Source organism: Nicotiana tabacum, chromosome 2, assembly GCF_000715075.1.
Source record: "Nicotiana tabacum cultivar K326 chromosome 2, ASM71507v2, whole genome shotgun sequence".
NCBI lineage: Eukaryota > Viridiplantae > Streptophyta > Magnoliopsida > Solanales > Solanaceae > Nicotiana > Nicotiana tabacum.
In genome coordinates, this window is record NC_134081.1 from 30,253,262 (window position 1) to 30,275,634 (window position 22,373).

The 22,373-nt window shown below is 39.1% G+C and overlaps 1 protein-coding gene across 2 annotated transcripts in view; it reads left to right on the forward strand.

Annotated features, from left to right (window-relative positions):
• LOC107768693 (sister chromatid cohesion protein SCC4) overlaps positions 1 to 22,373 on the forward strand; it is a 56,655-nt gene that overhangs the window by 27,014 nt on the left and 7,268 nt on the right. For both annotated transcript variants that reach the window (XM_075232311.1, XM_075232317.1), the window contains exons 7-11: positions 1,051 to 1,172; positions 8,767 to 8,913; positions 10,033 to 10,122; positions 10,199 to 10,323; positions 14,727 to 14,932. In XM_075232311.1, coding sequence (XP_075088412.1) covers positions 1,051 to 1,172; positions 8,767 to 8,913; positions 10,033 to 10,122; positions 10,199 to 10,323; positions 14,727 to 14,932 — 690 coding nt within the window. The remainder of the gene's footprint in view (positions 1 to 1,050; positions 1,173 to 8,766; positions 8,914 to 10,032; positions 10,123 to 10,198; positions 10,324 to 14,726; positions 14,933 to 22,373) is intronic.

Below are 22,373 nucleotides of genomic sequence, written 5' to 3' on the forward strand. Positions count from 1 at the left end.
ATGTGGACTAGCCCTTTATATTTCTATGTAAACAAATGCTGTAAAAATAAGTTGTACACTGCAAAAATAAAACAAGAATATCAAATTTTATTGAACATGAAATTAATTAATTGTGTTTTATAAAACAATAATATGAAAAAAGAAGATTCTTTTAAGTTGAGACATACTATATTACTAATGCATAACATTTCTTCACCTTCATTCATGGAGAACTCTTCCTGCGAGTCAGAGTATCTGAGAGTATATCTTGATACATTCTTCTTGCATTAGTCCAATCTTTGTAATAGATGAGATGAAAGTTCTTCGTCATAGTCGCACATCCAAGGGATCCGACAATTTTGAAGGTTTATTTTTTGTGTTCTGGGCCGCTCCGAGCTCTCTAACCTGGGGGTTTGGCACTAGTTTTATGCGGATTCTTGGAGAGGGGAGGTCATGGAACCCTATAGAACACTAACCAACCGAGGCCCCTTAAGAAGGGGGCTGAACAGGCTTCGGGTTGTCCCTTTGCAGGTTGCTCCCATTTGACATGTATACTAGACTATCCGCTGCTAAGTTGCAAGAGTTCTAAATTGTTTAAAATCTCTAGCTTACAAATAAGACCCTCCTGTACTTTGTTTTGAGGTGACTTATATAATATTATATAAATTGATTTTATGATTATGGTTTCTTGCTCTATCTCTTTGTCCTCCCTCTTTTTCTCTCTCTTCTTTCTCTCATTTTTCTCAATCTTCTTCTCGTACTTCTCTTCGTGCTCTCTCTATTCTTCCCCGTTCTGCCATTTCTCATTCCTTCCCGTTCTCAATCTTCCTCTCGTACTTCTCTATTCTTCCCCGTTCTGCCATTTCTCATTCCTTCTTAGTGTATCAATACGCATCTAACAAATAGTCCACTTCACTATGCAAAATTTCAATTTTGTGGAGAAGAAAGGGATTTCATAATATGGTCAGTGATTATTTAAATTGTTGGTACATGTGATTTCTGCAGTGTGTCATGCTATAGGTATTTTCTTACATTGCTTTACAACTGTTCTCTGCAATTTTCTTGAGCCAGAAGTAGATTTGCAACACTCTGCCATTTGGATTTCTAGTGTCTATTTGATGCTCCGAATGCACTTCCTTGAAAACAAAGTAGCAGTTGATCTTACACGTTCTGAATTTGTTGAAGCGCAAGAGGTTTGCTTTCTATCTCTGTCTATTTTGCTCATTGACATACAATATCTTAAAGCTCTCTGGAGTATTTATTAAAAAATGAAATGTAATCAGCTTACTAATTTTAATGAGGTTAATAATGTAGTAGCTTACTAAAACGTTGTACCAGTGAAAATCATGGGTTTCCACGAGTGGAGAAGAGTGGCTTTGTCAAGAATGTTGAGGGTTTAAAATGCTGGAATTAGATTAGAGTATTAGAATTGTTAAGTTCGTATTTATTAGATGTTCTACACAACGGACAATATCATGTGTTTTGTGTTTAACACCTATGTAGCTGTTTTGTATTCATTAAATAATCAAATAAAAATTATATCTTCTCTTTTATTTTCTCACATATCATCTGCGATCTTGTTAGAGACTTAAGTAGTTTTCATTTGCTGGCTGCAGCCTTATACAGTATGCCCGCTTAAAGCTTTTCTGTCTTTTTTCCTCTTTTTGGTAACTCTTCTAGCGACACCACTGTCTTTTCCGTTCCAATGGCACCACGCTTTCTCGCAGTGATAATTCTGGTAGCACCACATCCAACTACCATGTCGACTAATTTAAGTAACTTCTGGTCGAAATGCTTGTGATCAAAGCTTTTCAATGTGATTCTAGCTGCTAAGACTTTTCCAGTAAGATTCAGGTGACTTAAGCTTTTCCAACAAGTTTTCAATGATACTATCCAACAGGTTCTTCGGCATCTATCATGGTTAGCATTTACTTTCAATCTTTCATAAGAAACAAGCTGAAGTTGTTTTTCCCATTTTAAGAGACAAAAAGTCAAGTGCTTTTAAGCCAAAAAACTAAAAACAAGCCAAAAGCAATAAGTTGGTTTATCCCAACTTATTTTTTTGGGTTTAAAAGCTGCTTGAGTTTGACCAAGTAATTTACCCTATTATCCCTTACATACTTTTATTATTACCAAAGTACCCTCTCTTACTAAAACCTCTAACCCGTCTCTTTTTCTTCCCATTTCTTCCTAACTGGTATCATAACCTCAGGAGTATTTTAAACTGATTAGCAATACTTGTTTCTCAACTTCAAAAACTTTCTAACTCGTTCAAATTCCATTTTTGATTCATTTGCAAAACCAAAAATGAAAGCAGAAGGCAAGAAAGTAACTTTTACGTGGTTCTTCGATTTTTAAAAGTACTTCACTTTAATTTATTTACTTTGTGGGTAATTTTATATGAATTGTTTATATAGTTTAAGTATATTTTTTAATTACAATTATTAATTAATGCTTTACCCAATAAGTACTTTATATTAATTAAAATAATCTTATCTAATCAGTATTATAACTTAAATTGAATTGATACACAAATAAATCTGCATTTGAGTTAATTTAAAATTAAAAATGCATCAATAAGCTTATTTTTAGTGTTGACAACTTTAGGGCATCTCGGTCATTTTAACAGAAAAAAGTGCTTACCAGCACTTGTTTACCAAACATTTTAATAGTTTTTTTTAGCTTAAGCACTTCTATCCAAACACGTAACTGCTTATTTGTAAAACAAGTTCAAGCACATAAAAAGTGCTTTTAAGCACTTGTGCTTAAAAGTCACTTTTTTTCAGCCAATCCAAACGGGCTCTAAGTTTTAGTGGGCATGTAAGAATATTGGAAATATTAAGTTCTGTTAGATGTTATCCCACATTGGGCTAATATCATATCTGTCTTGTGGTTAACAATCATAAATAGGTGTACTTTGTAGTCATCAAATCATCAAGTTCTCAACATATCTTCTTCTTTTCTCTTATTTTCCGGGCTTAATTGACTGTTCTTTGCGTTTCGTCTTTAACACTATTTGTTAGCCCGCTTATAAGAAACTGATGCATTTCTCTTGTTGTATTCTAACCAGCGACTGGTAACATGTAGAGGAACGGAGTTACTATAGAAGCCATTTTTCCCCTGCTCCCCTGCTTTGTGTTTCTAAGTTTCTTGCTTTTCATCCTTTTTTCTTTGAATTGGTAACTTAAAAGTACAATTGATAGCCAGCAAAGCTGAAGAAATTACACCCAAAAATGTATGCTAAGCTCATTTTACACCAAATTATGCAAAAATATACATTTATGTTTGAGGCTAACCACATTCTCCATCTTATCTTCAAAAACTCTAGCATTTTGTTCCCTCCAGATAACCCACCGGGTGACTAAGGGAATGGTGTTCCAGATTTTATAGGATGATTTAGACATACGTCTTTTCCACCAAACAAAAAGAAAATCCACAGTAGATCTTGGAGAACATTTTATGCCCAAAGTAGTAAAGAAGAAATACCATATCTGACTAGTTAATTTGCAGTGAATAAAGAGGTGATTGACATCCTCGTCCTCTACTTTATGCAGTGAACATCTTTTGCATAGAGAGATGCCTCACTTTTGTAGATTATTAAGAGTGAGGCATTTTCTCACTGCTACAAGCCAAGAATATGATTGCCCTTTGTAGGGGGCCTTGTTCTTCCCTATAGTTTCCCAAGTCCAAGGTTTAAAGAGGGAGAAGTGGATAACAAAGCAGAATAGTAGCTCCTTACTGAAAAAATACCTCTGTGGTGAGGTTTCCGGAACAGGAATCTGGTTTAGAAACCAGAGGAACACCGTTAAGGAGAAGTGACAATTGTGTGTAGTCCTCTAGTTCTCAATCGTTGAAATCTCTTCTGAAAATAACGCACCACCCTGAGTTTTGCCAGATGTGCGCAGTGGTAGAGTTAGGACATAAAGAGCATCTGTAGAGTCCAGGGTAAGTGTCCATCAGAGGCGAAGGGCCGAACCAAGTATCTTGCCAGAATCTAATTTTTCTACCATCACCAACTCTTAAAGATGATAGACCCAGAAAATATCCGTTGTTTCTGTTAGATGGTTAGTAATTGTTTAAATGAGTATAGTTCCACATGGAATAGGATTAATGTATTTGTTATAAATAGGGGTCCTTGTATTATAGTTAAACATATCAGTAATATATTTTTTTCTCAAATGGTATCAAAGCTATAGTGCGAAATAGTCGCTGTGTAATCTACCACCGATTCCGGGAAGAAACAGTTCACCGTGCAACTTTTCCGTTGACTGTTTGCGTCAAAGTCACTATTTATCAGTATTGTGCACAAGCCAACGTCACCACAAGGTCCATCGTAGTCTTGCGACTAAACCCTATCAAACCCCACCGGAAATCTCCTCCCCAGGCGCCCTCACGCGCCGGACAAACAGGGATTTTCCGGCGAGATATGCTACATGCGCCGGGCGCATGAGCCACCTTCCGGCCAGTTTCCGACAAAACTTCTTCGGGACAGCTTACTTGGACAGTGATTCCGAGTCCACTAGTACTATTTCCTACAGATTCCAACTTTGGAATTTTCTGGTGAGCTACAATAAATTTTCCGGCGTGAACAGTATTCTGTCCAGTTTGAGCAGTGCTTTTTGCAATTTCCTAGTTTTGTTGGGATCTTCTGAAGCTATTCTCATGACTTCTTGAAGTTGATCACGGATTTGGTCAATTAGAACTCACTTCAATCCAATAATGTCTTTCAATTTGGATGCTTTTGGTTCCAAAAACAGTGGAGTTGTAGATTCAGCCTTCATGATTACTTCTGAACCACTACTTGGGTGTTCAAATTATTTAGCTGGGCCTTCATCTGCCGAATTGTGATGTAAAGGTCAAGGTGTTCAAGATCACTTAATCAAAAAGACTAGTGAGGGAGATGAAAAGGCCAAAGCACTTTGGGAAAAGATTGATGCTCAGTTATGTAGTATTTTGTGGCAATCCATTGATTTCAAGTTGATGCCTTTGTTTCGTCCATTCCAGACATGTCATTTAGTTTGGGAAAAGGCTCGTACTTTATACACTAATGACATATCTCATTTCTATGATGTGATATCACAAATGGCAACTTTGAAGAAACAAGAATTGAATATGTCTACTTACTTGGGATAAGTATAGGCCGTCATGGAGGAATTTGAGAAGTTGATGCAAGTTCCTGCTGGTGTTTAAAAACAACAAGAGCAACGATAGAAGATGTTTCTAGTTCTTACACTCGCTGGACTTCCTAATGACCTTGATTCAGTATGCGACCGGATTTTTGCTGGTCCGACTGTCCCTACAGTTGATGAATTATTCTCTCGATTACTTCGCCTTGCTGCAGCGCCAAGTCACACAGTGATCTCATCACAGACAGCTGACTCCTCTGTTCTCGCATCCCAGACAGTGGAAAATCGGGCATCTCAGACTATGGAGAATAGACGAGGAGGAAGCCGTTTTGGAAAGTCTCGACCCAAGTGTTTTTATTGTATTAAACTTGGACACACCCGTGAGGTGTGTTACTCTTTGCATGGTTGACCACCTAAAAATACTCATGTTGCTCAAACCGAGACTACAGGTAACCAGGGGGTTTCTTTATCTGAAGGGGAATATAATGAGTTTCTTTAGTATCGAGCAACTAAGTAGACACCTTCACAAGTAGCCTCTGTTGCTCAACTGATACTTCTGTTGCTGGTAATTTCTTTGCTTGTGTTTCTCACTCTACTACTCTTGGACAGTGGGTCATGGACTTAGGCGCCTCTGATCATATATCCTGGTAATAAGTCACTTTTTCAAATATTGTTTATTCACAGTATTTTCCGAATGTTACTCTAGCCAATGAAGTCCAAACAAAAGCAAAAGGAGTTGGACAAGCTAATCCTTTATCCTCTGTCACTTTAGATTTTGTCTTTTATGTCCCTGACTGTCCTTTTAGTCTTGCATCTGTTAGTCGGTTGACTCGTGCCCTCCATTGTGGTATATATTTTATTGATGCTTCTTTTGTATGCATGACCGCAGTACGGGACAGACAATTGGCACCGGGCGTGAATCACAAGGCCTTTACTACCTAAACTCACTCAATCCCTCCACAACTTGTCCAGTTACATGCCTTGGCATTTCTATTCGCATCTTTCGTAGTATAATGCCTTAATACTATCCTCTCAATTTCAGCAGTTTATGATTTCTCAGGGAATAATTCACCAGACATCTTGTACGTATACCCCTCAACAGAATGGGGTAGCAGAGAGAGAATAGGCACCTCATTGAGATTGCTCGCACACTTCTCATTGATTTACCTGAAGGAAGAGAAACAAGCTTCCAAGTACCACACGCATGTAAAGCAGACATGCAAGACTAAAAGATTAGTCAGGGACTTAAAGAACGGAATCTAGAGTGACAGAGGATAGTGGAGTAGCTTGTCCAACTCCTTTTGCTGTTGTTTGGAACTCATTGGCTAAAGTAACAGTCGGAGGATACTGTGAATAAACCACAATTGACAAAAGTGATTTATTACCAGAAATTTGATCAGAAGCACCTGGGTCCATGACCTATTGTCTAAGAATATTAGATTGTGAAACACAAGCGAAGGAAATACGAGCAACAAAAGCATTAGTCTGAGCAACGGAGGCTACTTGGGGAGATGTCTGCTTACTTGCTCGAAACCGAAGGAATTCATTACATTTTCCTACAGATAAAGAAAACCCCAAGTTAACTGCAATGTCTGTTTGAGCAACACGAACATCTTTAGGTGGTCGACCGTGCAAAGAATAGTATACGTCCTGAGTGTGTCCAAGCTTATTACAGTAACTACACTTGGGTCGAGATCTTCCAAAACGACCCACTCATCGTCGATTTTCCATAGCCTGAGATGTTTGATTTTCTTAGATGCAAGAACAGAAGAGTCAATTGTTTGTGATGAGTCACTGGGTGTTGCTGCAATGCGAAGTAATCGAGAGAATACGTCATCAACTGTAGGAACACTCGGACTAGTTAAAATCTGATCATGTACTGAATCGAGGTCATTAGGAAGTCCGACAAGTGTAAAAACTGCAAACATCTTCTGTCATTGTTCTTGTTGTTTCCCAACACTGGCAAAAAATGGCATCAGCTTCTCAATATCCTCCATAACTGCCTGTACCTGTCCCAAGTAAGTAGACATATCCAATTCTAAATTTTTTTAGGTTTGTCATCTGAGATATTACATCATAGATACGAGATATTAGTATACACAGTGTGAGCTTTTTCTCAAACTGATTAATACGTCTAGATGGACGAAACAAGAGCATCAACTTGGAATCAATGGATCGCTATAGGAGACTCCATAACTGGGCATCAATTTTCTCCCAATGCGCTTTGGCTTTTTCATCTCAATCGCTAGTCTTTTTTGTATAAGTGATCTTGAACACCTTAGACCTTGCACTACAGCTCAACCGATGAAGCCCAAGCTAAGTAGTTTGAACTTTCCATTAAAGATTCTAAAGTAATCATAAGACTTAAATCTCCAACTCCCATATTCTTGGAACTAAAAGCTTCAAGTCCAAGAGACATGGTTAGATTGAAGAGAGGTCTAAGATGCTTATTAGTAAACAAATCTTTGAGAGAAACACCAAAAACACCAAAATTCAGAGAGCTCGCCAGATTTCAACTGTAAAATCAACCGTATAGTCGGAAACATTGTTCCGGTGACTTCTGCCTCACGAAATCTAAATGGGTCAGGTTAGAAAAGACATGCGACCACCACAAAAGAAAAATTAAACTTGAAAAATGCTGGAAAAAGATCTCACGTGACGGCGCATGAAGTGTCACTCTCGCTGGTACCCTAACTGCCGGCGGTGTGTGACATTACGTATGGCGTCTTATACCGGAGCGCCTGACTGGGGTTTGGTCGCGGGTGATAGGGGAACCTTGTGGTGGTGTTGGATTTTGCACAATCCCTCAAACTGATTTCAGCGCAGTTAGCTTCGCAAGTCACCGGACAATTGCACATTGACTGATGTTCTTCCGGGATGTCGCCGGAGTGATGCACAACAACATTTTCTTACTGATGCTTCGATATCATGTGAGAAATAGCACCAAAAATACTATTGATAATGCGTCTCAACTATATTCTTACTCCGAGCCCTATTTATACACATACTTTACATAGTATATACTACCTATTTCCAATGTGAGACTCTATATGTAATGCTATATACACTTAGAGGTCGTTTGGTAGAGTGCATTAGAAAAAATAATGCATGCATTAGTTTTGTGTATTAGTAATACCTTGTTTGGTACAATTTTTCAACCTAATGTATAACTAATACAAGCATTAGTTATATACCCTATTTGGTATTATCCTATATATAGCTAATACATAGCAAACCGTGGTATTAGCTATACTAAAATTATTAATACAGGCATATGCTTAGTTAAAGACAAAATTGCCCCTTCAAATTTTATGCATGATTAAAATTCTTTTTACCTATTTTTCATTAATGTAAATAAAATACAGGTTGACAATTTTTTTTTTGTCACCTCGTTTTCTAATACTCCCTCCGTTTCAATTTATGTGAAACTATTTCCTTTTTAGTCCGTGCCAAAAAGAATGACCCCTTTCCTCATTTAGAAACAATTTACCTTTATGCAATGATTTATAACCACACAAAATATATGTGCCTCATTTTACACCATTTGTACATTGTACAGGAACTCGTGATTAATTTTGTTCTCACCCTTTCTTTATATAATGTGATACCATGCGTTAATTATATATGGAAAGGCTAATAGAATCTTTTTGTTTTAATTTAGGCATTGATGCAGATGAGAAATTGGTATATTCGCTTTCCAACAATTTTACAAGTTTGTGAGTGTGTTATTGAAATGCTTAGAGGACAGTATGCACATTGTGTCGGCTGCTATGATGAAGCAATTTGTCATTTCCTTGAAGCTTCAAGGGTATGTATAAATTTGAATCCATATCAAAAGAATCTTCCAGTAATTTTTGGTAAGAGTATAAATCAGCTGTGTGCTTATTATTTTTTGGGATAGAGATAAGATAGTTTCACTATTCTTATATTCCTTTTCCCTCGTGTGGATAAACTTAACCAACAACTGATTTATGGAAGACAGATTATCTTGAGTTATGCATCTGGATTTATGCTTCTTGATGCATATGGACTTCTTTGCATCGTACTGCTGTAGGACAGAAGTGTAATATCACAAAGTCTGACTGTTCGAAAACTCCATTGTAAAAGTGAAATACAGATATTATAAAGAATTTAACTGTTGCGTTTTGCTTGTATCATATAAAAGATGATAACAAATTGCATTTTGATCATAGAGGTAACTTATAATTTAATTTGAGCTCAAAAAAATATCCTGATGAAAAAAGACCGAGCTACTGATAAAAAAGTATTTAATTTGAGCTCAATTGTGAAAAATTGCTTGTACAGTGAATGTTTAAAAAAGAAGTTTGAGAAAATGCTTGGAAGTTCTCTCGTTTTTAAAAGGTACATCTAAGGATGAAGTAGATTGAACTCCTATTAACACATAGGTGTCCGCACTAAAAGGAGATGAGGAGAAGTTGAAAGTTAATACTCTTATTTGTGCAAGGGTTTGAGGTACAAATCCTGGAGGACGTTTCTATAGGGCGTTGTCATGTTCGTCGGTCTCAACAAATTCTCTCAACCTTCAGTCTTGAATAGATACTAACCAGTGTTTGTGGAAGTTCTTGGAGAATACCACAATGTAAATGGATCAACACCGTTAAAATAAAGTTGCCTTCTTCACTTCAGCCGGTTTATTTTCTCCTTTTTTCACTTCTACCGGCTTGGTCAAAGATTCCATTTTTAGTACTTCTATTTCTATGGATAGTTCTGTATCTGCTTGATGCTTCTTTAAGAAAAAGATATGAGCATATTTCTCTCACCTTTTCCTCTGTAGGTTGGCTGCTAACTCCCATTCCTGCCCCATTTATGCTACTAAATCCATTTGGTCAACCGTAGGAAGTTTGAGAAAGAGGTTTTCTTTTTCCTTATGTCTTTCCTTTTTATGAGTATATTCTTTTCCGTGCAGCTAAGTGAGAACAAATCAATGCAAGCCATGTGTTGTGTTTATGCAGCAATCTCTTACATCTGCATGGGAGATGCTGAATCCTCGGCAAAGGTTCGCACAGTTCCTGCTATTATGGAGATACTTTTTTTTTTAACTCTGTTTGCTGAGAACTTTTGTTCTGCAATAGGCCCTTGATATGATTGGACCAGTTTTAGGAGTGATGGATTCTTTCACCGGAGTGCGAGAGAAAACGAGTGTCCTTCTTGCTCATGGGTTTCTGCTGATGAGGCAGCAAAATCTACAAGAAGCAAGGTAGATCTCTTAACCAAAAATGTTCATTTTGGTGATTCTTGTGTTTTGATTTGGATTTTTGAGTTCAGGCTATTTCATGGAAACCAAGCCATGTTCTATTTCTCTGCAATGGTATGCTTAAGTACCGTACAAAAGCTCAGTAATGACTACTAGCCTTTTTTATAAGATAAAATAATTTTATTAATAATGTCTCCCATATACAAGTGGTATGCCAAAAAGTAGAGAATACACAACATAATATGATTCTCTATGAACGAAAGCCGATCTTCTTTTTTCTTTTTTGTCGAAAAAGAAAAACAAATTATTCAACCAAGTATAACTATGTACAACTTCTAGCTCTTTTGGACTCTCAAGCTAGTTCCTCATATCTGTGAGAATTAATAAATCGGAAAATTATATTATTGATGTACATTAACTATGATACAAGTACCCCTATTTGTAATAGTATACAATACTTACACTACTCCTATTCCATTTAGGACTATGCTTATTTACATAACAACTAACTAACACTCCTCCTCAAGCCGGTGCATACAAATCATATGTATCGAGCTTGTTATATATATAACTAATACGAGGACCAGTGAGGGACTTGGTGAACATATTTGCAAGCTGATCGTTCGACTTCACAAACTTTGTAGCAGTATCTCCTAAGAGTATCTTTTCTCTGACGAAGTGACAGTCAATCTCAATGTGTTTAGTTCTCTCATGGAACATCGGATTTGATGCAATATGAAGGGCAACTTGATTATCGCACACAAGTTGCATCTGGTTGATTTCACCAAATTTAACTCCTTGAGCAGTTGTTTGATCCAAACTAGCTCACATGTTGCCATAGCCATTGCTCGATATTCTACTTCTGCACTAGACCGAGCAACTACATTCTGTTTCTTGCTCTTCCAAGACACTAAATTGCCTCCTACTAAAACACAATATCCAGACGCAAAACGTCAATCAGAAGGTAATCTTGCCCAATCAACATTTGAATATTCAACAATCTGCCCATGGCCTCGATATTCAAACAATAACCCTTTGCCTGGAGCCGATTTTATATATCGAAGAATGCGGACAACTGCATCCCAATGCCCATCACAAGGTGAATCCATAAACTGACTTACAACACTCATAGGAAAGGAAATGTTAAGTCTAGTCACTGTGAGATAATTTAATTTACCAACCAACCGCCTATATCGTGCAGGATCGCTAAGCGGCCCCCCTTTCTTGGCAGAAGTTTATAATTCGGATCCATCGGAGTGTCAACAGGTCTACAGCTTGCCATTTCTGTCTCCTCAAAAATGTCTAAGGCATACTTCCGTTGTGAGATCACAATGCCTTAGCTAGACTAAGCGACCTCAATACCCAGAAAATACTTTAATCTGCCCAAATCCTTAGTATGAAAGTGTTGCAAGAGATGTTGCTTCAATTTAGTAATATCATCCTGATCATTGCCGGTAATAACAATATCGTCAACATAGACCACCCGATAAATATAGAGACAATGCCGATAAAACACAGAGTGATCAGCTTCACTACGGGTCATGCTAAACTCCTGGATAACTGTGCTGAACTTACCAAACCAGGCTCGAGGAGACTACTTTAGACCATAAAGTGGGCGCAAGCGACATACAAGGCCACGAGACTCCCCCTGAGCAACAAAACCAGGTGGTTGCTCCATATAAACTTCATCCTCAAGGTCACTATGAAGAAAAGCATTTTTAATGTCCAGCTGATAGAGAGGCCCATGGCGAACAACAACCATGGATAGAAAAAGGCGGACTGATGCTATTTTAGCCACGGGAGAGAAAGTATCATTGTAATCGAGCCCAAATATCTAAGTATATCCTTTGGCACCAAGACGGGCCTTAAGTCGATCAACTTGGCCATCCGGACCAACTTTGACTGCATAAACCCAACGACAACCAACAGAAAGTCTCACTTACCTCGAAATCGGCAAGTCCCCCCAAGCACTCAAATCCCAAATCACCTCCCAAATAGCCCCCAATGAAGTCAATGGTCAAAGTCAACTCCGATCAAACCTCGAAACCATATATAGAATCGGATTATCTATTGGCTCATGATTTCATAAATGTTATTAGATTCTTTTTTTTTAAACGGTAAATGTTATTAGATTATTAATCAGAGTCCAATCACCCACTCAAATCCTCAATTTACTAATTTAGAAAACTAAGTTTCAAATCCCCAATTTCTCCTCTTAAATCACATGTTTCTATGGTTAAAATTCAACCAAATTCGAAACGATGTTTTAAAAGATATTTTTGGGGTGAGCCTCGGGGCGGGGCGTAGTAAAAACGCATTGGGGCGATCCAAGGGGAGAGGGGGTAAAAGTATCCTGAGACGTAAGCCCCATTATTCTGGGCGTATGCTTAGGCGTTGACCGAGTTTTTCATTTGGGGCGTAAGACCAGAAAACCTTTCCAAATTAAGATCAAAATTGCTAAAATAATCTTTATTTTAATACCAAAAAACACAAAATTCAATTTGTTATTACATGCTAAAAAGTTGAAAACTTACGGGTCAAAAGATACTTTATTCCTGGTCTTAATTTTTATTCCTTCTCTTTGTCTTCTATCGGTTGATGAAAAAATTTTCAATTTGCAAACTATAAAACAAACACGCATCATCCTTCATGATTTGCTCTGGTTCAGCGCTTCTTATTGTAGGTTCCTTCTTTGCTTTTCTTTTTTTTCAAGTTGCTTTGCTCTTTTAAGTTAGCTTATGAATTTCTATTCAATTTTTTTCGAAGTCTGATATTTTTTTATGAAGCAGTTTTGGATTAGTTTTTTTATCAATTGCTGATTCGAATTAGCATTTTAAGATGCAGTAGTTCTATCACTTATTTTAAATTTTCTTGAAATTTCTAAAAATTCCTTTGTAATTTTACCTTATTTTAATATTTATTTTTATTATATTAATTTATAAAATATTAATAATTAAAGACTCATGGTGCTTACACCCAGTGCTTCGAGGCTTACACCTCGCACCATATCACATACAATGCCTCGCCTCCCAGCCACGCTTTTTAAAACACTGATTCGAATACAATCATCAATGGATGTTACAGAATCATTACCTTAGATTAGGGTTGAAATCAGTCCAAGAAAAATCACTCACAAGCTCTCCTTTTCCGAAAATGGCATAAAATTGGGATTTGAAATTTCCACTATTCAATTTATACTGTTCTGATCTGGTCTTCTCCCTGATCGTGGAATACCTCGTGCGATCGCAAGGGTCAAACTCCTCGTCACCCCAGGTTTTTGTTTTTTGGATCACAGACCACAACTTGCATTTGCGAAGGTCAAAATCATTGACCCTCGGGGTTCGCATCAGATCTCACGCGACTTAGAAGGCTTCTCAGCCTGGCCAGCAACCCCTAATTTGCTCTTTGCGTTGTTCCTGAAAATGACATAAAATTGAGATTTGAAACTTCCACTGTTCAATTTATATTGTTTTAGTCTTCTGCGATCTAAGGCTTCTCAGCCTGGCCAGCAACCCCTAATTTGCTCTTTGCGTTGTTCCTGAAAATGACATAAAATTGAGATTTGAAACTTCCACTGTTCAATTTATATTGTTTTAGTCTTCTCCTTGATCGCAGAATACCTAAAGCGATCACGACAGTCAAACTCTTGGTTAACCTAGGTTTTTCTTTTTCGCACGGGCCACAGCTCATGTTCGCTAAGGTCAAAATCATTGACCCTCCGCGTTCGCAGCAGGTCTCACATGACCGTGAAGGCTTCTCAGCCTGGCCAACCACCCCCAATTTGCTTTTTGTGATCGCGACCACTTGGTCCACCATCACATGCACCAGAGATTTCAGCTGCTGTTTTTGATTCCCAACTTTTCCGAAACAACCCCGAGCCCGGTCTCACCCAGAGGCCAGAACCCTTCCAAGAAGTCAAAAACAGTTATATCAACTTGTAGACATGCTCGAAACACAAATTGGAATGCTAATACTAAAAAAGAGGGGTCGGATTGTACTATCTATGTAATTGCACCACATATCGTCCTTTAATATTTCTATATTTTTTACAGTATTCTCTTGTAACTCATTTGTATCAAGTTTCATACCAAGTTAAGTATCAAGTTAGTGAGAAGACATTTAGCTCTATAAAACTCTCTTCCCCTCAAGATTTTTCACTCTCCTATAGGAGTACCTAGTGCTTATAGGAGCCATTTTAACCTATCCAGAATTTTTGTATGTTAGTAGAAAATTTAGAGAACCCTTAGTGTTAGAAAATTCAAAATTATTCAATATTAGAGTACAATCTGTCTGAATAGAGTGAAAAGGTATTGTGGATTCGTATGCCCAACTAGCTTTGTATTGAAGCGCAATAGTCGTAGTAGTTGCTGTTGTTCTATTCTTATTGCTTTGTTACCTTACTGCAGAAATCGACTTGCGTTTGGCTTGCAGACAACACATAATACTTTGGGAAATTTGCAACTTGTTTCACAATATTTGACTGTTTTGGGGAATTTAGCACTTGCCCTCACTGACACTGTACAAGCTAGGGAGATTTTGAGGTCCTCTCTTACATTAGCGAAGAAGCTTAATGATATTCCAACTCAGATCTGGGTACTATCGAATTTGACAGGTTTCACACTCTTGATTATTTATTTCATGTGACCTACTTTTTCTGTTGGATAAGGGTAGTCACCTGTGGATATCTAGTGCTTTGTTCTGGTTAAATGATTCTTTTGAATGGCCAAAACAACAGAGTTCATGGTATCCTTAATATGCTACAAAATACGTTGTGTGTGTGTGCGTGCCTATTTATGTGTGTAGTTCAGTGAACATAGTTCTATATTTCTAAGAGTAAAGTTTTCCTCTTGATGCAACTTTTTGTCTTCACCCTGTTTATTGAGCTTTCTTTTTCCTCCTAGCTAGAAGAGATATGCATCCCGAGATTTTTTTTTTTTGAGTTTCCTTTCTTACTACGTTTTCCTTTTCAGATGTACACAACCTCCTTTTCCTCTTCGTGTAGTCAAGGGTAGGAAGTAAATGAGCATGTGACAGAGCCGCCCGGGGTAGGGCAAGCCTTAACCCACTAAAGTTTTAACCCGCCTTTCCTTGCCTCGCTTAGCATTTTTTGATGATTTTCCCTGACCCGCCTTGCCCCATTTGTGTTTCTTTCATTTTTACTTCTAATTTTTCACTTTGCAGTATTCTATTAAGTTTTTTTTAGAATTTTTATTTGAACTTTGAGTAGACAAAGTCTTGCTAATATGTTCCCGTTTTCATATTTGATTCATGCTTGTTGATACTTATGTTCATTTTGGCCTCTTCAACTCAACCAGTGAAAGGAAAGATCCAGTAGAAATTGTATGCTGATTGTTTTGAAGTTAAATTTTCGGTGTTTAAGTGAAATAATTCAATATAATTTAAAAATTCTCAATCATTTCATGTAATCAACCATGATTTGCTTTTGCTATGAGTAATTTTTTGTTGTTTCTAACTTCTAAGATACACACCCGCTTCTCCTTACTGGTCACTCACGATTTTTGTACTTTGTTTTATGAAGTTGTTCGATCCCCAATATTAGGTTCAATTGCACCATTTTATTAAATGTTTTTTTTTGGGGTAAAACTAATTTTATTTATTACTAGATAGCAACATTTCACAAAATAGATGTCGCATTGGGATCATCATTCCTAGTATAGACAGTACCGACAAGATTCGACGTAGTAGTCCTATTTTGAGCACACAGGTTATCAAAGCTAGCTAAATTATTACAAACGCTGGATAGCTAAATTATAACCACAGCTAGCTTGCTTGTCACCCTGGATAGTTGCCTTTGTGAAGTAAGGAGGGGTTGCAAAATGGTGTTTGATGTTCCCCATATCCAACATTGATCCTTCCTTAGCCAAGAGATGTGCAACTTTGTTCCTGTTGAAGTGTGCGACCATCTCATCTAAAAGCTTAAGCTGTTAGAGAGAACACATTTTTATTTACTTAATTATGTTTTCAACACGCCCCGTCACGTGCGGGCTTGATTCTTTTTTATGAGAGAAACACGTGGAAATTCTTTTTGATATTGGGTGGCGGTGAGGCTCGAACCCAGAACCTCTGCCTGCTCTGATATCATATTGAAGTGTGTGACCTTCTCATCTAAAAGTTTAAGCTATTAGAGTAAACACACTTTTATTTACTTAATTATGTCTTCAACATCTTTCCGAAATTTGTGTCGAATCACTGGACTCCATGTTAGTTGCATTAACGGCCTGCACTCATATAAAATAGAGTTATAAATGGGGATTATTTTTTCAAGGAGCTGAAGTACCTCCTTCGATTCAGTTGCAATCTCCACAGGTAACAGGTTTTGATCTAGTGCCAGTTATAGGCCAAACTTGAGAGCAAGAAGTTCCGCATGGGTGTGATTCAGAGGTCGCATATTATAAGAGAATTCCAAGATCCAGTCTCCATTATGATTCCTGAAGACTCCCCTTGGTCCGCCCATACTAGTAATACTGGACAAAGTTCCATCAATGTTTAACTTAAAATAGTTAAACCACTTAACTTGCACTGTTTTGAGAATCTTCGGATTAGTAGGCTTGTTTGCGAGTAATTTAAACTTGTTAAGTGCGCATGCAAACCATGTTCTTAGAGAGATCATTAGAAAGGTTATTTATATTATTGTTGTTTCTATTGATCCAAAGGTTCCCAAAACAGAAGGGAAGGAATCAGTTATAATATGCTTACTAGTTCTAACCATATCTAGCCAATGACTGCCATTAGGGAGAGCACTACTAAAATAAATATCAAACTGACTCCAGTATCTAGAGGCAATCCATGAAGATGTGTTTGATAGTTTCAGGATTACTTCTACAGGCCATGCAAGTAGGGTCAATATTTATGCCTATAAGGTTGAGATAGGATCTGGTGGGTACTCTCTTATGGTAGCATTGCCAAAGAAAAAAATTTATTTTATTTGGCAGCGAGAGTTTCCAGATCCATTGAAAATCAATATTAAAAGTTGTGCCTGCATTAATGATGCTATAGACAGACTTGGCACTAAACATGCCATTACTATAAAGTGACCAGTGAGGGGTATCCTTGGCATGGGAATACAATGGGAAAGTGAGCTTTTTGATGTTATTAGTAATGTGATCCGGGATGTCAAAAGACAATGTCGAAAGATTCTGTTTTCCATCACTCCTTAGGTATTTAATTTTTAAAAGAGTGTCAGTGGCAGACAGAGGACTAATAAGGCTGCTTCTTAAAGATTGAAAATTGGGCATCCAGCTTGAGGTTCAGAGGTTTATGTTATCTCCATTGCCAATAGACCAGTTGATGCCTTTATTACAGTAAGTCCAACCTTTCAAGATACCCTGCCAAATGAAGGAATTATTACACTTGAAGTTAATGTTACCGTATTTGCTAATGAGTAATTTGGCCCAAAGGGAACAAGGGTGTGAGATAAATCTCTAGGTCAAACTGGTGAGTGAAGCATAATTTTTATCATTCGCTTTTCCTTAGACTGGGTGACGGTATTCCAATTGATCAAATGCAATTTCGTTGGATCTTATCAATGGTCTGAAGAATCTTTCTAGGAATATGGTATATTGTATGACATGGTTGGGAATACTATTGATAGTAGAGTGGGCAAGGGTGGTTCTCCTAGCAATGTTGAGGAAGTTTGTTTTCCAACTAGCAAGTCTCTTCCTCATATTATCAATGATGAACCGATAATCTTTAGCCTTAGGCTTTTGGTCCTGGATAGGAAAGCAAAGATATTTTTCAAAGGAATTACTTTCCTTAATGTTAAGACAGGAGGTGATCCAATTCCTTAAATCATCAGGACAATTATGGGAGAAAATGATGGATGCACTGATGAAACACATTCAAGGGGAGGTGTCGTGGTATATGTTATTTGCAGATGACATTGTTCTGATTAACGAGACGCGATATGGTGTTAACGACATCCCATGGTATTTCGAAAGGGCCACAACTAGTAGTACCTTCAATTGCAGATTACCCTTCTCTCTTTTCTCTCTGCGCCGTGAGAACAGATTTTATACTTAAAAAGAAGCAAAAGAGAAATTAAAAGAATACCCTATCTTTAACAACGCCGAAAACCTTGAATCTCGGCGCTTCTCCCCTTTCTATTTCTCTCCCCTTCGCCTCCTGCGTTTGTGTGGGGAAACACCGGCCGAGTCCGTCAAGACCAGTCAATTTTCCGGCGTAGATCCTGTCACGCGCCGGCGCGTGAGATTCTTTCTAGGTGGTTTTCTAGCGCGTGCGTCTCTTCTCAGTGATCGAAGCTCAAGAACGACTGCTCCAGGTGTCTTGGATTGTCCCTTCCAGCCAGCTCGTCGCGACCCATCCTCGTCGGTCAGATTTTCATCAACTTCAGGGGCTGCCATGCAGGTTCTATCATTCCTCTCTTGTCCTGGTATTTTGATTTTGATATTCTAGCTTAATTGTATCCTCTTGTCCTGTTATTTTGATACTTTGATATTCTAGATTAATCGTCTCTTCTAATTTTGTTCTTGAATCTTTACTTAAGTGTTGGCCCTATCAGTGTCAAATTAGTTGCACTAGTGATAGCTTTGCCTACCTGTTTTATATTGCTCTCTACTTGTTTATAGTTTTCTTTTGAATCTTTATTTAGTATATCCCATAATAGCTTTGCCCATTTTCTCTGTGACCTCTAGTTGTTTTTTGTCAATATTAGTTGGAGAGTATATTTCGATTATTCATTTTATTTTTGTCGCTTGTTTTCGGGGTAGTGTTTGCGTAATGTCTCCTAGATTATAGTGGCTTTGGTGAACGATGGTAGGGTAAGAGGGCTAAGAGAGCCTCCAGGCTGAGAATGGGGTCTTGGAACATAGGAACTTTGACTGGAAAGTCTATAGAGTTAGCGATGATTCTTGAAAAAAGAAAGATTAATGCAGCTTGTATACAGGAGACTAGATGGGTAGGAGATAAGGCGCGGGATATGGGCAAGTTCAAACTATGGTATTCTGGGAGGACGTGGGGCAGGAACGGGGTAGGTATCTTGGTTGATGAGGACCTCCATGATCTAGTGGTGGAGCTTAAGAATGTGAACGACAGGCTGATGACTATTAAGATAGTTGTTGGAGGATTTATTTTGAACATAATCAATGCACCCCAAACAGGGTTGGACGAGGAAGTCAAAAGGCGTTTCTGGGAGGATTTGGATGAGATGGTGCGTGGTAGCCCGCATACTGAGAAACTTTTCATAGGAGGAGATTTCAACGGCCACATTGAAGCGACGTCTAGGGGGTATGATGATGTGTATAGTGGCTTCGGTTTTGGAGATAGGAACGGATGAGGAACTTCTTTGTTGGACTTTGCTAGAGCGTTTGATTTGGTGATAGCAAACTTGAGTTTCCCGAAGAAGGTGGAACACTTGGTCACCTTCCGGAGTTCGGTGGCCGTGACTCAGATTGATTATCTTCTCTGCAGGAAGTCCGATAGAGGTCTTTGCACGGATTGCAAAGTCATCTCGAGTGAGAACCTCACGACCCTTCATAGGCTCATGGTCATGGATCTTGAGATCACGAGGAACAGGAGGAAGAGGGCGGTGTATAGCCAACCTAGGATCAAGTGGGGAGCCTTGACGGAAGCCAAAGCGCAGGAGTTGGGAGTTAAGTTGATGACTAGGGAGCTTGGAGGAGTAGCGAGGACGCAAGCGCTATGTGGACCACGACTGGCAGTGCATTAGGGAAGCCGCTAGAGAGGTATTAGGGATCTCGAAAGATTACTCTGGTGGACACATAGGAGACTGGTTGTGGAATGGAGAGGTGCAAGGAAAAGTGGAGACCAAGAAAATGGCGTATCTGAAGCTAGTAGAAAGTGTAGACTAGGAGGAGAGAAGGGTGAATAAGGAGCAATATAAGTTAGCTAAGAAAGAGACGAAATTAGCAGTTATGGCGGCCAAGACTGCAGATTTTGGTCGTTTGTATGAAGAACTCGAGGGCCGAGGTGGGGATAAGAGGTTGTTCAGGTTAGCCAAGGTGAGTGAAGGAAGGCTCGTGACTTGGATCAAGTGAAGTGGATCAAGGACGAAGAAGGTAAAGTTTTGTTGGATGGGGGGCTTATCCGTCGGAGATGGCAGACCTACTTCCATAGTCTCTTGAATGAAGAGGAGGATAGGAACATGGTACTGGGTGATTTAGAACTCTCCGGGAGCCGTTGCGACTTTGGGTATTGTAGGCGGATTAGAGTTGAGGAGGTTGAGGGGGCTATGCGTAAGATGAGCAGGGGCAAAGCGACCGGGCCGGATGAAATCCCGGTGGAGTTTTGGAAGAGTGGGCAAGGTGGGCTTGGAGTGGCTCACTAGGTTATTTAATGCCATTTTTAGAACGAAAAAGATGCCCGAGGAGTGGAGGTGGAGCACGATGGTTCCTTTATACAAGAACAAGGGTGATGTCCAAAATTGCAATAACTATGGGGGTATCAAGCTGCTTAGCCATACTATGAAAGTCTGGGAGTGGGTGGTGGAGCTAAGGGTGAGGAGGAGTGTGTCTATTTCCGAGAACCAATTCGAGTTTATGTCGGGGTGCTCGACTACTGAGGCCATTCACCTTGTTTAGGAGTTTGATGGAGTAGTATATCTAGAGGAAAAGGGACTTGCATATGGTGTTCATCGACTTAGAAAAGACGTACGATAAAGTCCCGAGGGAGGTTTTGTGGAGATGTTTGGAGGCTAGAGGTATACATGTTGCCTACATTAGGATGATTCAGGACATGTATGATGGAGCAAAAACCCGAGTGAGGATGGTGGGAGGGGACTCAGACCATATTCCGGTCATGATGGGGTTGCACCAGGGGTCCGCACTCGGCCCTTTTTTGTTTGCCCCGGCGATGGACGTTCTGACGCGCCACATCCAAGGGGAGGTGTCGTGGTGCATGTTATTTGCAGATGATATTGTATTGATTGACGAGACGCGAGGCGGTATGAACGCGAGGTTAGAGGTGTGGAGGCAGACCCTGGAGTCTAAGGGTTTCAAGCTGAGTAGGACCACGACAGAATACTTGGAGTGTAAGTTCAGTGGTGAGACTCAGGGAGGGGAAGTAGATGTGAGGCTGGACTCGCAATTCATTCCTAGGAGAGGGAGTTTTAAGTACCTTGAGTCTATTATTCAGGGGGATGGGGAGATTGATGAAGATGTCACATATCGCATTGGGGCAGGATGAATGAAATGGAAACTCGCTTCTGGTGTTTTGTGTGACAAGAAGGTGCCACAAAAACTTAAAGGTAAGTTCTACAGAATGGTGGTCAGGCCGACTATGTTGTTTGGAGCTGAGTGTTGGCCTGTGAAGATCGCTCATGTCTAGAAGATGAAGGTAGCAGAGATGGATGTGCAGGCACAACATGTTAGATAGGATTATGAATGAGGTTGTTCGCGACATGGTGGGTGTGGCCCCTATTGAGGACAAGATGCAGGAAGCAAGGCTTAGGTGGTTTGGACATGTGAGGAGCAGGAGCACAGATGCCCCGGTGAGGTGTGAAAGGTTGACATTGGAGGGACTACGGAGAGGTAGAGGTATGCCGAAGAAGTGGCGAGAGATGATTAGGCAAGACATGACGCAGCTTCAGCTGACCGAGGGCATGACCCTTGATAGGAAGGTGTGGAGGTCGAGGATTAGGGTAGTAGGGTAGGTTGTCTAGATTGTTCATACCGGTAGTATTAGTACGCACTCTCGCATTCTGTTGGTAGTAGGTTTCTTTGACTACCCGTCGTTTTCTTTCATTTTGATCATCTTATTATCGTGTTGTTTTTATGCTGCTTTTACATGGCTTTTTGGTATTGTCCCTCCTTGTCTATCTCTTAATTAATGTGGTGCTTATGTTTTTCTGAGCAGAGTGTCTATTGGAAACAACCTCTCTACCTTCACAAAGGTAGGGGTAAGGTCTGCGTACACACTACCCTCCCCAGACCCCACAATGTGGGATAATACTGGGTATGTTGTTGTTGTTGTTGATGTGGTGTTAATGAGAGACTGAGGATTTGGAGACAGATCCTTGAGTCTAAAGGTTTCAAGTTGAGTAGGACCAAGACAAAATA